The sequence below is a fragment of the Eucalyptus grandis genome, chromosome 3, assembly GCF_016545825.1.
Source record: "Eucalyptus grandis isolate ANBG69807.140 chromosome 3, ASM1654582v1, whole genome shotgun sequence".
NCBI classification, from domain to species: domain Eukaryota; kingdom Viridiplantae; phylum Streptophyta; class Magnoliopsida; order Myrtales; family Myrtaceae; genus Eucalyptus; species Eucalyptus grandis.
This window is the reverse complement of record NC_052614.1, coordinates 20,372,478-20,386,146: the sequence shown is the minus strand read 5'-3', so window position 1 is coordinate 20,386,146 and position 13,669 is coordinate 20,372,478. Positions and strand designations below refer to the sequence as shown.

At 38.4% G+C, this 13,669-nt stretch overlaps 1 protein-coding gene and 2 long non-coding RNA genes across 6 annotated transcripts in view; 2 read left to right on the top strand and 1 right to left on the bottom strand.

The window, feature by feature from the left end:
* The window catches only part of LOC104445421 (disease resistance protein RPV1-like), an 82,211-nt gene extending 72,504 nt beyond the window's left edge, over positions 1-9,707 (top strand). For 2 of the 4 annotated variants that reach the window (XM_039308833.1, XM_039308836.1), the window contains exons 5-8: positions 915-962; positions 7,465-7,591; positions 7,771-8,005; positions 8,536-9,037. In XM_039308833.1, coding sequence (XP_039164767.1) covers positions 915-962; positions 7,465-7,591; positions 7,771-7,895 — 300 coding nt within the window. In that variant the 3' untranslated portion in view covers positions 7,896-8,005; positions 8,536-9,037. Of the gene's footprint in view, positions 1-914; positions 963-7,464; positions 7,592-7,770; positions 8,118-8,535; positions 9,038-9,240 lie in introns of those variants that run through there. The other 2 variants (XM_039308834.1, XM_039308835.1) reach the window with 2 other exon arrangements.
* LOC120291463 lies at positions 3,895-5,255 on the top strand. Its single transcript, XR_005549495.1, has 2 exons — positions 3,895-4,128; positions 5,064-5,255. It is a non-coding gene; the product is annotated as an uncharacterized LOC120291463 (long non-coding RNA).
* A 601-nt stretch (positions 9,708-10,308) lies between the features above and the next one.
* LOC120291464 lies at positions 10,309-13,225 on the bottom strand. The gene is made up of 2 exons (XR_005549496.1): positions 12,819-13,225; positions 10,309-12,709 (listed from the first exon to the last, which is right to left on the bottom strand). It is a non-coding gene; the product is annotated as an uncharacterized LOC120291464 (long non-coding RNA).
* Between the last annotated feature and the right edge of the window lie 444 nt (positions 13,226-13,669).

Genomic DNA, 13,669 nt, shown 5'->3' with positions numbered 1-13,669 from the left:
ACTTGCCCAAGCATCAACTCTTCAATTGCAATGGGTTGGGAAGTTATCTAAGTTGGAGAAGTTGGAGTTGTGCCTTTCAGATCTTCCCGTGCCGTCAACGGTGTTGGGTTGCCTACCTCGACTTAAAAAACTCACCTTTGGTCGCATGGATAGTTTCAACTCGGTAGTTGTTGGACCACAATTTTCGCACTTGAAAAATTTGTCCACATTGCATCTATGTCGCTGTCCACTGAGGGAAATTCAACTGGATGGGCTTGAACTATTGGGAGATTTGACTGTGACATACTGCGAGTTTCTCGAGGGATTGTCAGTTATTTCATCGAGCTTGAGGAAGCTCTCTAGAATGGAAGTTAGAAATTGCCCAAAGCTAATTCGATTTCTCAGTATGATGGAATCATTGGAGCATCTCGAAGTTGGTCACTGCAAATCCTTAGGAGGGTTGTACGGTTTATCAAACTTGAAGAAGCTGAAGTTTTTAACATTCATCAGGTGCCCTGTGCTACGCGTTATTGAGGGCCTTGAAGAATTGGAGCTTTTGCGGGACTTGAATTTCATCACGTGTCCATCGTTGAAAGTGTTGACTAATCTATCCAACTCAAAGATACCAAATAAATGCAGGATAGATGTATGGGATTGCGAGAAGTTACCAGATTGCTATGGTGGCCGTTACGGGGATTATAGAGAGGAGATTCTTGAGTGGACGAGGAGGGGATTAGACCAGGTGCGCCTTCCTTCTACCCTTCACTTTATTTTTCAAATTTTAATTTTTCAGAAACGCAGGCGGTAGGCATGACTTTTCTTTCCCTTGTTCCGTTTACTTTCATCTCTCTTTCTCTCTCTACGTTCCGCAAACAACGTGTCGTGTGGTTCTTTCTTTGTTAACATTTCTCAATACTCGGCCTTCTTCCTTTCAGGAGGGTGCGGCGCGGTTCTTCGAACGTGGCCAACCGCTCATCGTACAGGTATGGTCTCTTCTACGGACCCAAAATTCTTCTCGCGTCGATGAAGTGAGAAAATTTCTTTTTCTCGAATGTGTTGGGCGACAATTTTATCTTTCGTGAACTCAATATATTCTCAAATATTGAAGAACTTAAGTATTGCAAAATGAAATTAAGGTTGTTTTCAGAAAATAAGTTGCAGTCTCTAGAGATCTTTGTGCTAAAACGAAAATAATAAATGTTCCCTAAAACCAAATTAACTTGAAATTTTCTTTCGGATACGGGGAATCCGTAAGCGAGAGAGATGAGTTTAAGGTAGAAGATAGAGATCCTAAAATATCACTTGAGTCAAATTAAATTTCAATTACAGAATTTTTGCCTATAGGGAGTAGCCTTGTTAGACTAGACACGTAGATGCACTTTGTGAATAGTCCAGAAGGTAGACACCTGAGATGATTATTAACTCTTTCACATGTCAACCATACAATTATGAGTATAATTATTTCTTACGCTGGCAATTGATGTAATAAAGATCTTTCATATAAACAAGAAAGTGCTTGCGTCAATATTTCCCCAACCAAAGATAAAAATCTCTCACGCGGGCACAAAAGTAGAAGCTCAAATGTAGTTAACTGTTCGAATAAATTTCTTTTAAATAACTAAACTTTCCCTTCATATTTTAAATGAAAAAATAAATATATAGAAACGAATATATAATTAATGTATTTGAGGTGTTACAATTGGGTGAGCCACGAGAAAAGGAATAGTAGTGAAAAAAGATACACCAAAAATAGAGTTAGTTTATATGCAATAGCCGCTTGCCAACAATGTTCTACTTATCCTGCTACACCTATTAGACTAACTATATGGTTTGGCATTCTCCATTAGAAGGCAAGCATGTTAAATAGTACAACTCTATCATTTGCCCTAATTTTACATATTGCTTGATATTACAATTTTTTCTTGTCAAAGGATTTATTCAAGTTTTCTATTAAATAAAAAGAATTCTGTGAAAAATAGAGGTGCCTATACAAAACTTAATATTCATGATGTCCGTTTATCTAGCAAAACATATTGTTTTCTTTTCCTGATAGCTGAATTTAATTAGAGTGAAATACGAAGTAGCCAATAAAATTTGAGTGAAGTATGTACATACTTCATGGATATTGAATCAAGATACTGCTAAATCGTTGGATAATATCATCAAGTTCTCTTTTATGAATACATATCGAAAGCTAATAAAACCAGGGACTTTTGGTGGAGACGTCAACAATCATCCTCGCTTGAAGCTAAGATGGCTTTCTTGGGGTTTTCCTCCTCTAGATTGTAGAATGGCCAAGTTGCACTTGAAAAATCTAGTAATTTTCGAACTTTCACACCATAGAAACACAAAAAACCGGGGTGGATGAAAAGTTTTGAAAGTCTGAATTCATGCCTTTGTTCTCTCAACATAGTATTTTTTTTCTTTAAACCCTCTCCGATAATGTTTCAACTACTTTTGCAGATGTTAAAAAAATTGGAAGTTCCTTATGACACATCACTTATATATTATGAAACTTCCGTAACATTGAAATGGATTGGTTACCCCAGTTTGGAGACATTGTATTTTCACTACTGCCTAAACTTGCGGAAATTTGACTCCTCTATTGGGAAGATGAAAGTTCTTACTCACTTGGACATTATTCGGTGTACGAATCTTCGAACTTTGCCCGAAGGGATTGGAGGACTGGCGAATTTGACGCACTTCTCTATCAAAAAGTGCTCTCAAATGGAGAAACTTCCACACTCTATAGGGAAATTAGTATCATTGTCTAAGTTGGATATATCATCCTCAAGAATTACAAGTTTACCTGATTCAATCGGCAATGCAAAACATCTGTCATTCCTAAATCTATCAGGCACACCAATTGTGGGACTTCCAATTTCCATCGGAGAGCTTATGCGACTTGAGTTTCTTTCACTCAAAGATTGTCGAAATTTGGGGAGCTTCTTAATCATTAGGCAACTTGACATCATTACGTGTTGAATCTCTCAAGGACAAACATTGTTGAGTTACCTAATTCGATAAAAATCTGAAGCAACTCAAGGTGATGAGGATGGGATTTAGTCCAATAAGGAGGTTACCCGCGCATTGAAATGCTAGGAAGTTGGAGGAACTCTATGCCGAACATTGTGAACAATTTGCGCGAACTTCAGACTCAAATTGGCAAACTATTTTCTTTAAGTGTCCTCGACATTTCATATACTGTGTTAGTGCAATGCCGAAGGCAATCGATTATCTCACGCGACTCCAAAAGCTGGATTTGACACATTGTAATGAACTTCAAGAGTTGCCAAAGCTTCCCTCGAGTTTGCGTTGTCTACGTGTTCACTCGGCATCATTGCGGTCAGTTCCCGATCTCAGTAACCTCACGAATCTAGTAGAAATGCTTTTGTCTAATGGCTTTGGACAAGCTCTTGCCCAATCATCAAACCCAATGCAAACTTTCCAATTACAATGGGTTGGAAAGTTATCTAAGCTAGAGAAGTTGAGCTGGGGCCTTTCAAATTTTCCCATTTCGTCAATAGAGTTGGATTGCCTACCTCGACTTAGAGAACTCACTTTATCTAGCATGGACAATTTTGACTCAATAGTTGTTGGACCACAATTTTTCAACTTGAAAAATTTGTCCATATTGTGCCTTCATAGTTCTCCACTGAGGGAAATTCAATTGGATGGGCTTGAACTATTGAGAAATTTAGGTGTGAGAGAATGTGAGTTTCTCGAGCGACTGTCAGTAATTTCATCAAGTTTGAGGAAGCTCTGTAAAATGGAAGTTTTAGATTGCCCAAAGCTACTTGAAATTCAATTTCCCAGTACAATGGAATCATTAGAGGAACTTCGAGTTGGCTACTGCGATTCCTTGGGAGGGTTGCACGGTTTATCAAACTTGAAGAAGCTGAAGGCTTTGGGATCTACCAATGCAATGGGCTACGGGTTGTTGAGGGCCTTGAAGAATTGGAGCTTTTGGGTATTTTGTATTTTTCCAGGTGTGGATCGTTGGAAAGGTTGACTGATGTATCCAACTCAAAGATACCAAATGAATGCATGATAGAAGTATGGGGTTGCATGAAACTAAGTAGTTATGAGGGCACTTACCGGGATTATAAAGAGATGATTCTTGTCAGGATGAGAATGACATTCAACGAGGTGCGGCTTCCTTCTATCTTTGACTTATTTTTCAGAAACGCCATGCTGTAGGCATCACATTTCCTCATTTTCGCTTGTTCCGTTTGCTTCCTTGTCTCTCTGTCTATCTCTGTCTTGCATGTTCTTACTTTTTTATATAAATCTATGGATTATTGTTTGGTCCACTATTAGTGTAAAGGAAACATTCATCGTTTTACTGTCTGAGCTTAATTTTGTAATCGGAATTTTTCAACGTGTCAACCATCTAATGGTGTGTATGTGTAAATTGTTTCTTACAAGAGCAATGGGCTTAATAAAGATCCTTTCCATAACTAAGCAACGATTATATTAATATTTCACCGAGCAAAGGTAAAAATCACGCTCTCTACACTTATCACTTGAGTTTAAAATGAACTAGTAAATTATATAAAAACAAATATTCGATTTATGTATTATGAAAAATTTGAAGTGATACTTATCGGACGAGACATGAGAAAAGGAAAAACAGTGAAAAAAGGTATATTAGGAGTAAGTTTATATGCAATACCCACTAGTCAACAATACTTTGCTTATCGAGCTATCCCTAGCAAACTGTAACTGTTTGGTGTAAGAACGGGCATTTCACCTTTAATTGTTAGCGAGATGGTGACTCAATAATGGGTCTTCTAACCCACTCAACAGTAGTTATTGCAACTACGGATCAATTATGTCATGGGAGTAACAGTAGACTCTGTAATTGGCACATTTTTATCTAAAGCAATCATTGATCCTCTCATGCCCGATGATTGTCCCATCATAGACTTGGTCGTTTGACTGGCTTTGCCCTACGGTTCATAAATGCTTGTGAAGCGAACGACTGTAATGTTTGGACTTTAGGGCAGGCCGATTAGATCATATTTGCATTTTCTTGTCCTCCAATATAGGTAGAAGACTAATTCATATTTTTCCCGTTCTAGGAGGATGAAATGGAGGAGAACGACCGCATTGATTTTTCCACGGGCATATTAGAATGTATCTGCAATCCCTTATCGTTTTTTCAAGGGAGGAGTCTTCGGAGGCAGACAGGATGAGTAAATTGTCTTGCGGGATAATGCAGACGTGGAGTCAGGAAAAATTGAATTGATCTCTATGCATTTTGGTTAAGGGTACAAAACTAAATCGATGGCTCCAAGAGAATGCTTTCACTCTTTTGATGAACTCAAGTGCACAGAGGTCGAGGGACCAGTTTCCTGGAAACAGGAATGCAGTTTGCATGTGGATTTACTCTGCTTCGAGGATTTGCTAACTGTCCATTCGTTGAGAGGTAAGTCATTCCCTCTGTGAATATCAAATTGCTTGCCACATAGAAGCATGGTCAAGATTCTTGACAACTTAGACAATAGTTTCCAATGCATATGATACTTTTATCTGGGTAAATGAATGATTCTACCAAAATTTCTCAAATAACTGACGAGTGCAAAAACCAAGAGGGGAGATGAAGAGAAACAAGCTGAAGTGGGCAATTTTGGGATGTCCCAAACGGTGATCATTAGATCAAATATTGCATGAACGCCCCCAAAATGTGTCAAGATTACTAATACGTGCAATCCTTGGCCCTAGCATTATGCTGTCACGGATGACTAGATTTAATAGGAGAAAATATTAGTCTTTCCTGTGCCAATGTGTGAAGTGGGTAAAACTGATGGTAGAAGAGACTAATTAGAAGATTATCTGCGAGCCATTCTAATTTCTTCTAGGATGAGGTTATAGTGGCAGAAGCAAAAGCAGACACTACTGACGTCTTCTCAATTCTCAAGAGTCTGACGTCAAGCATTCACTTGAGTTTTTGCAACAACAATTCTAATTTCATTTTGTTCGGTTCTCATCCGATCAAATCATCAAATCTCATTTGGCTTTCATTTCATTGTTTATTTTCAACTCATTTACAGCTCTTGTTTCTTCTCAAATCATGCATACTTGCAGCTCGCATGCTCCAGACACAAACTCTTTTGATATTTGCAACAAGCATGGACTACTCATGTATATGATCATAAGTAGCCTCATGTCGAAATAGAAAATAGTACTCCCACCATTCTCCTCTTTCCTTCAGCACCTCACCATCTCAAAGTAACATGCAGGAGCACCATTTGACATACACAATCACATATGAACAAGATTTGATCCACACAAACACTTATGAGCAGCATTTAACATACATCACCTATATATCTAATTAGTTCACATTCCAATCAGCTATATACGGGAAATCTAGCAAAGACACAACAAACACAACTTCAATTGAACATTGAGACATTGGTAAACAGAATGAAATAGGAACTATCTTCGATAGAGTTGGGCATTCCGCTGAAAAGGTTGTGAGCATGTGGTGTGAAGTACTATTAACACCAGAATGGCATAGCGTAATACAGAACACAAACATCAGAGTGGAAAATCCATGCGTACAAGCAATTCTTACTACTTAATTGGAACAGAAACAACCTGGCGGTGATGAGAATTGACACAAAACAGAACAGAAATGAAAAGAGACAACGGAATTAACTTCATCTTCACGGAATGCCCTCAAGCTCATTGGTCCCTCTGTTTTCTTATGGACAACATCAGAATTGACACAAAACAGAACAGAAATGAAAAGACAAAACCAAAGGCAATCGAAATCACTTTTAAAATTAATCGGAGACGAAGTGACCTGGCAAGTGTGGCTCTCAGTTGTACTTATAAAGCTATGCCTAGCAAACTGTAACTGTTTGGTTTGCAGTCACCTTAGAAAGGCAAGCATGCGAAATAGTACAACTCTATCATTTGTCAAAACTTTAAATATTGCTTGATATTCATTTTTTTTTCCTTGTCTAACGTTTATTAAACAGAAAAATTTGTGAAAAAAAGAAAAAGAAAAGATGCCTGTACAAAACGAATAGTTCATGATATCACGCACATCTTTATCTAATAAATTGGTGGAACGTATGTTTTTTTTTTCCCTGATAGCTAAATCTAATTAGAGCAAAGTATGAAGTAGCCCATAAATTGTTGGTGAAATATTTACATAGTTAATAGATATATAATCATCATACTGCCAATAGTTGGATAATTATGTTGAGTTCATCAAGTCCTTTCATATAGATATTTGCCGGAAATTAATAAAGCCATGGATTATGATAGATCTGCTGGCACTCGTTTGCATAATTAGTTTTCAACGTGATGTGTAAATCAAGGTGTATAATGTACAGCTTGGTTTATGCATGATCCATAAATAAAATAAAATACGCATTGTACCTTAACTATGATATGAAGCATTGGAATGGTTGGACTTCGAAGCAGATGGATTGGATAAGAAGACTGATTCATTTTTTCTTGTACTAGGAAGATGCAACGGAAACAGATGCAGAAGAATCAGTGATGGAGACCAATAACTACTATTCTCGGAACTTGCCATTGACTATAGGTTTTCTATGGTCTCCAGAACTCGATACTGAGCTCGATTCTACAAGTAAGTCACTGCTGTTAAAATGAATATAATGTCATCCTGTCACACAAATTAACATCTGTTAGCTTATCAACGTACAAAAACTAACAGGAATCGAACTAATCTTTGGATGTTCTGCTGCTGCTATTTTGGATCTAATATCATCTATTAGCTTCCCTCAATAGTACAAACTATTCTTGCAGGCTTGAATAATTCCAAGTTCTTCCACGAACCACATCTTCGGATGTTTCCAGAAGTTTATGCTCAATTCTATAAGCAAAATGTTACTGATTCTAGCAATGGAGAGATGAATGAATTCACAATGTGATCGAGTTTGGGAACCTGTGAAATTGCCAGAAGTAATGGAGTTTGCTCTAAGGACATGTCCCCCCTCTCCCAGGTCCATCACAAGAGAAAATTTTTGTGGATTTGTCCGAGGTGATTAATTCCGTTTTGTGAAAACCCATTTGTGTGCCACATCAATTTCCGATACATACGATACTTTTCTCAAAGGTGTGCAATATCGGACCAGGTCAAGCTCTAGGTAATGGTATGTTCTTCTAATTATTTGTGCCTTAGGTCCCTCTTTTTGTCATGCCGTAAGAAGTCATTTTTAAGCAGTTAAAGAAGAAGAAGACCTAATTCTCCAGATAAACCAGTATTTCGGAGTCAGTAGCAGTGATTGTGATCAATTTTTTGGTCATATACAGCAGGGCACTGTTTCTTTATCCATTTTTGGTAGATTAATGGTTCTATCAAAGTTGCTCAAATAACTAAATAATGCCAAAATACGAAAAAAATAAAAATAAAATGAACGAAACGATCAAGCTGGAAATAGACTGTATCTGGGGCTGTTGATCCTTAATCTAAACTAGCTCACAGTACACATGAACTTGAAAAGAAAAAGGACAGTGAAATGAGAAAGTGCTGACAGTAAGCCTCTTGACAAAACTCTTCTGCCTTTGCAGATATGGAGGAGAGCTCTATTCCTATGTGCTACCGATTGAGTTCCCGGGAAACGGATTTTTGGACTTCACTGGATAAAGCAGGCCACTGAGGGACTAGTTTTCGGGTTGATTACGCTGAAGCTACAGTGGAATGGTTTCATATGCAATATATGGAGAGCTAGGAATGACTTGCTGCATAATTAACTTGCTCTTCCTGTTGATGTTGGGATGAATCTCCCTTGTGTTTGCGGTAAGATATAGCATCGAAGGGTGCATAAACTGGTGCAGAAAAAAGTTATTCTGACTTGGCATTTGCCTGAAGTGTATTGGTATGCTTGGCCTTTAATAACTAGTCTTGTAACTGTTTTGGATATTTGGGCAGTTAGTGTTCACGTTCTAGTTGGAGCTAAGATTGTTGCTTGAGTAGTGTGCTAACGATATTATTAGGTTTGGATAAATTATATTGAGTGGACAATTTGATGGAGATCTTTGATGAATCGACTTTGAGGATGGTAGGTCTCAAGGGTTCTTTATTTATTTATTTGGGTAGGTCTTGAGTTTGAAAAGCTGGAATTCAATGTATTTAGGTTTCATTGATTCACTAAATAATGATTATCACCACAAAATGATTCTGGTCACCTGTTAATTATCACCACAAAAACGAAATGTCTTGATTAACTAAACAATGATTCAAGTGATTTGGAAGAGCTATGCTGATGATTGTAGGGAGCTGCACGATGAACTTCCTCCTGAACAATGGAGATCGGACCATTTGAGAAAGCAAGGGCTGGGATCAATTCGTTGAATTTTGCCGAAACGGACTAGGCAGGATGGGCAGCAAGAAGGGCGACATCATGAGCGTTGGTTAGTGTCGTGATCAAACGGTCCCAGATTGAAACAATTTGATCCAAAGGTGGGGAACAACGACGAGCTTAACTTCCTCGGCAAGTTTTGCACGCTAAGAACACAATCGACGCATTTCTAGAAGTTTATTTACCTTTTAGACCATCTAGATCATAATCGATGAAGCTTGAGATTGGGGGCAAGTGGTTGACTCCATGCTACATCTTGCGTCAGATCATCATCTCGCAACTTCCTCTGTAATTTATTAGAGAAACGCTCCTGTAACAATGAATCGGTATAGTGATTTTACGACTCTCATAGAAAAGCCAACAATATCATGCTCTAATTCTTATTTATTAGGATATTACCTACGTTCTTCAAATTCATCATGAGCTTGTTAAACTCATCTGAGCGGTCTTTGGTGGAAGTACATTTAGCATGTTGAAACTGAAATGTCATCTTCAACATATATGATAATTATTTAAACCCTTTCTCATGTAAAGAGCCCGAAATTTTCCTCATAATGCTGCGGCATGTCTCTTCTCAACCGCTTTTATTAAAACCTAATCCAACGATATCGATATGATTATACTATTTGCCCTCTCCATTAACTCATCTTTATTGGCATCTTTGATCATTTTCAGCAACTTAGCCTTGCCGTCCAATTTCTCATCTCACTTCGCTGCCCAATTTGTTCTTTCCATTGAACTTCTGAATTTCTATTTTTGCCTTAGACATAATTGCAACAACAAAATTTCCAAACAATGATCATACAAGCAAAAACCCTAAATCAAATATAGAAAGATCCTAAACTTAGCTCTAATACCAATTATCGTAAAATTAATTAGAAAGCTAATCGGATCCTATTATTAGATCAACGCGCAAGCATGAAATAACCAGATAAATCAACAAGGAACAATAAGAAATGCATGAAGTCCCAGTGTCAGTATCTACTTTAGAGGGAGATCGGTTGCAAATTTTCCACTAATCAATCGAAGGATTATAAAGTACGACAGCTCACATTTTTCAAGCGCTTCTCATTCCACCTAAAGCACAGTGTTTAGCCTTACGGAGAATTACGGTCTGAAACACCCGCATCTCCTGAAAGAGAACGAGGATGTAAACCCTTCGCGCCAAAAACGATCACCGTGCGTTCCTCTTCCTCTCCGCGTGGCTAGAAGGACAACTCCACCTTTTTACTTTTCTTTTTACGCGGCTGAAGGGGATGAGAAAATTAGAACCCACGCCTTTGCATTTTTCTTCCTCTGACAAATCTACTGAACCCACAAGTATATATTGAATATGAGAGCCTCTTCTTCTTCTTTTGTACGGCCAAAATAAGTCCCTCCTCCACATGCGATATAGACAAAGAGCCCAAGAAGTCGAATCTGTCAAACATAAATACACTTCATCGAACAGAAAACAAAATCAAATTTTCCAAAGCCCAAAAACTCCAAATTTGACTTGGATTAAAGCAAACGCTGAATTTGAACAAATCAAAATCCTTTGAGGTTTCATGCACATTTCAAAACTCAAGACATAACTTAACAAGAAAGTAGGTCACTAAGGTATTAGTAAAGGTCTAGCATCAAAGGGCCCAAGTTGCTGCAGCGAAAAGTTGATCCCCAGCTTAGTTTGATGAAGAAATGAATTTAACTTACCCGTTAGAATAACTCATCTTTTCCTGTTCTAAGATGATGAGATGGAGAAAAATCTGGAAGATAAAAAATTGAAAAAGACAGCATGATTGTTCCGTAGGCATATTACCATGTATCTGCAAGCCCTTGGGGCTTTTCCAAGTGAGAAGTCTTCGCAGGCAGACAGGAAAAGTACATGTCTTGCAGGACTATGCAGACGTGGTGTCAGGAAAAACTGAATGGATCTCTATGCATTATGGTTAAGGGAATAAAAGCTAAATCGTGGCTCCAAGGGAATACTTGCACTCTTCTTGATAAACTGATGTGCATTGTGGTCAAGGGACAAGTTTCCTGGAAACAGGAATGCAATTTGCATATGCAATCTACTCTGCTTTGAGGATTTACTAACTGTCCATTCGTTGAGAGGTAAGTCACTCCCTTTGTGAATATCAGATTGCTTGCCACATGCAAGCATCATCAAGATTTTTGACAACTTAGATAATAGTTTCCAATGCATATGATACTTTTATCTAGGTAAATGAATGAATCTACCAAAATTTCTCAAATAACTTACAAGTGCAAAAAACCAAAAGGAGAAATGAAGAGAAAACAAGCTGAAGTAGGCAACTTTGGGATATCCCAAATGGTGATCATTAAATCAATATTGCACGAACACCTCCAAAATTTCTCAAGATTACTAACATGTGCAATCCTTGGCCCAAGCATTATGCTGTCACGGATGACTAGATCTAATAGGAGAAAATAATAGTCTTTCTTGTGCCAATATCTGTAAAGTGGGCAAAACTGATGGTAGAAGAGACTAATTAGTTGATTATCTGCAAGCCATTCTAATTTCTTCTAGGATGAGGTTGCAGTGGCAGAAGCAAGGACAGACACTACTGACTACGTCTTCTCAATTCTCAAGAGTCTGACATCGAGCATTTACTTGAGTTTATGCAACAACAATTCTAATTTCTTTTTGTTCGGTTCTCATCCAATCAAATCTTCGAATCTCATGTGGCTTTCATTTCATTGTTTATTTTCAACTCATTTACAGCTCTTGTTTCTTCTCAAATCAGGCATACTTGCAGCTCGCATGCTCCAGACACAAGCTCTTTTGATATTGCAACAAGCATCGATGACTCATGTATACAATCATAAGTAGCCTCATGTCCAAGTAGAAAATAGTACTCCCAGCATTCTCCTCTTTCCTTCAGCACTTCACCATCTCAAAGTAACATGCAGGAGCACCATTTGACATACACAATCACATATGAACAGGATTTGATCCACACAAATATTTATGAACAGCATCCGATATACATCACCTATATATCTAATTAGTTCACATTTCAATAAACTATATACGGGAAATCCAGCAAAGGCACGACCAACGCAACTTCAATTGGACATCAAGACGTTGGTAAACAGAATGCAATAGGAACTATCGGCAATGGGGTCAGGCTTTCTGTCGAAAAGGTTGTAAGCATGTGGTGTGATGTACTATTAACACCAGAATGGTAATACAGAACAGAAACATCAGAGTAGAAAATCCATGCGTACAAGCAATTCTTACCACTTTAATTGGAAAAGAAACAACCTGGCGGTGATGAGGTGATGACACGCACGGCAATCATGAGGCGGCCGTTGCTATGGTTCACGTTCCAACGCCCCGGCTTCATCTCCACGGAACGCCCTCAAGCTCATTGGTCCCTCTGTTTTCTTATGAACAACATCAGAATTGACACAAAACAGAACAGAAATCAAAAGACGAATCCGAAAGCAATCGAAATCAATTCTAAAATTAATCGGAGACGAAGCGACCTGGCAGGTGTGGCTCTCAGTTGATGGACGGAGGATCGGAGATAAAGCCGCCGGAGTCATCGTTACTCCCAGTGGAATAGCAATCGAAGGAGCGAATAGAGTCGCGGGCGATTAGGAAGAGCAGCGACGACGACGACGACGGAAGGTGCGTAGCGACCATGGAACCGCGAGCCAACATCAAACCGCCGGAGAAACTGGTGCACGGAGACGTCAGGACACTTGAATCGGCGGCGACGATTCCCTCCGGCGAACCTCGAAACGAAGGAAAATGGAGCTTCCGGCGAGAGCCCCGACGAAGGATTTGAGAGTTCTCCATCTCAGAGCAAGGATCTACATTCTCGGTTGCTTTGGGTTCTTAATAAAATATATTTTAGCGGGATTTCTTGGTTACATAATAGCATTTCTATTCTAAAAAGTAAAAATGTATGCATGTCCTTGATCTTCTAGTCCAACTTTCCCGATTCCCACTGTTTCTCGAATTTCTGGGCAAATTAGTTATAATTTCGAATCTAATAGTGAACATGGAAAATATTAAAGGGAAGCAACAACTTATAAGCGGTAGATACGTATTCAATCCGTTATGCAGTTGATGAGAAAGCACCGTGACAATATTTAATAAATGCGATAGCTTATGAGTGGAAGTACATATTCAAGATAACTAGCCTACGATTCAACTAAATCTCGACATTTTTTAAACAAGCTAAATGCAACTATGTCGTAGGAACAAAGTTCACTTCATCTTAATAAGAGTAGGACGCAATAGTGGATTGAAATTCTCGACCATCAGCGGTCTAGTAGTGTTAGTGGATGAAAGCATCTTTGATAGTGATTTACTTTTGTTAATGGATGAA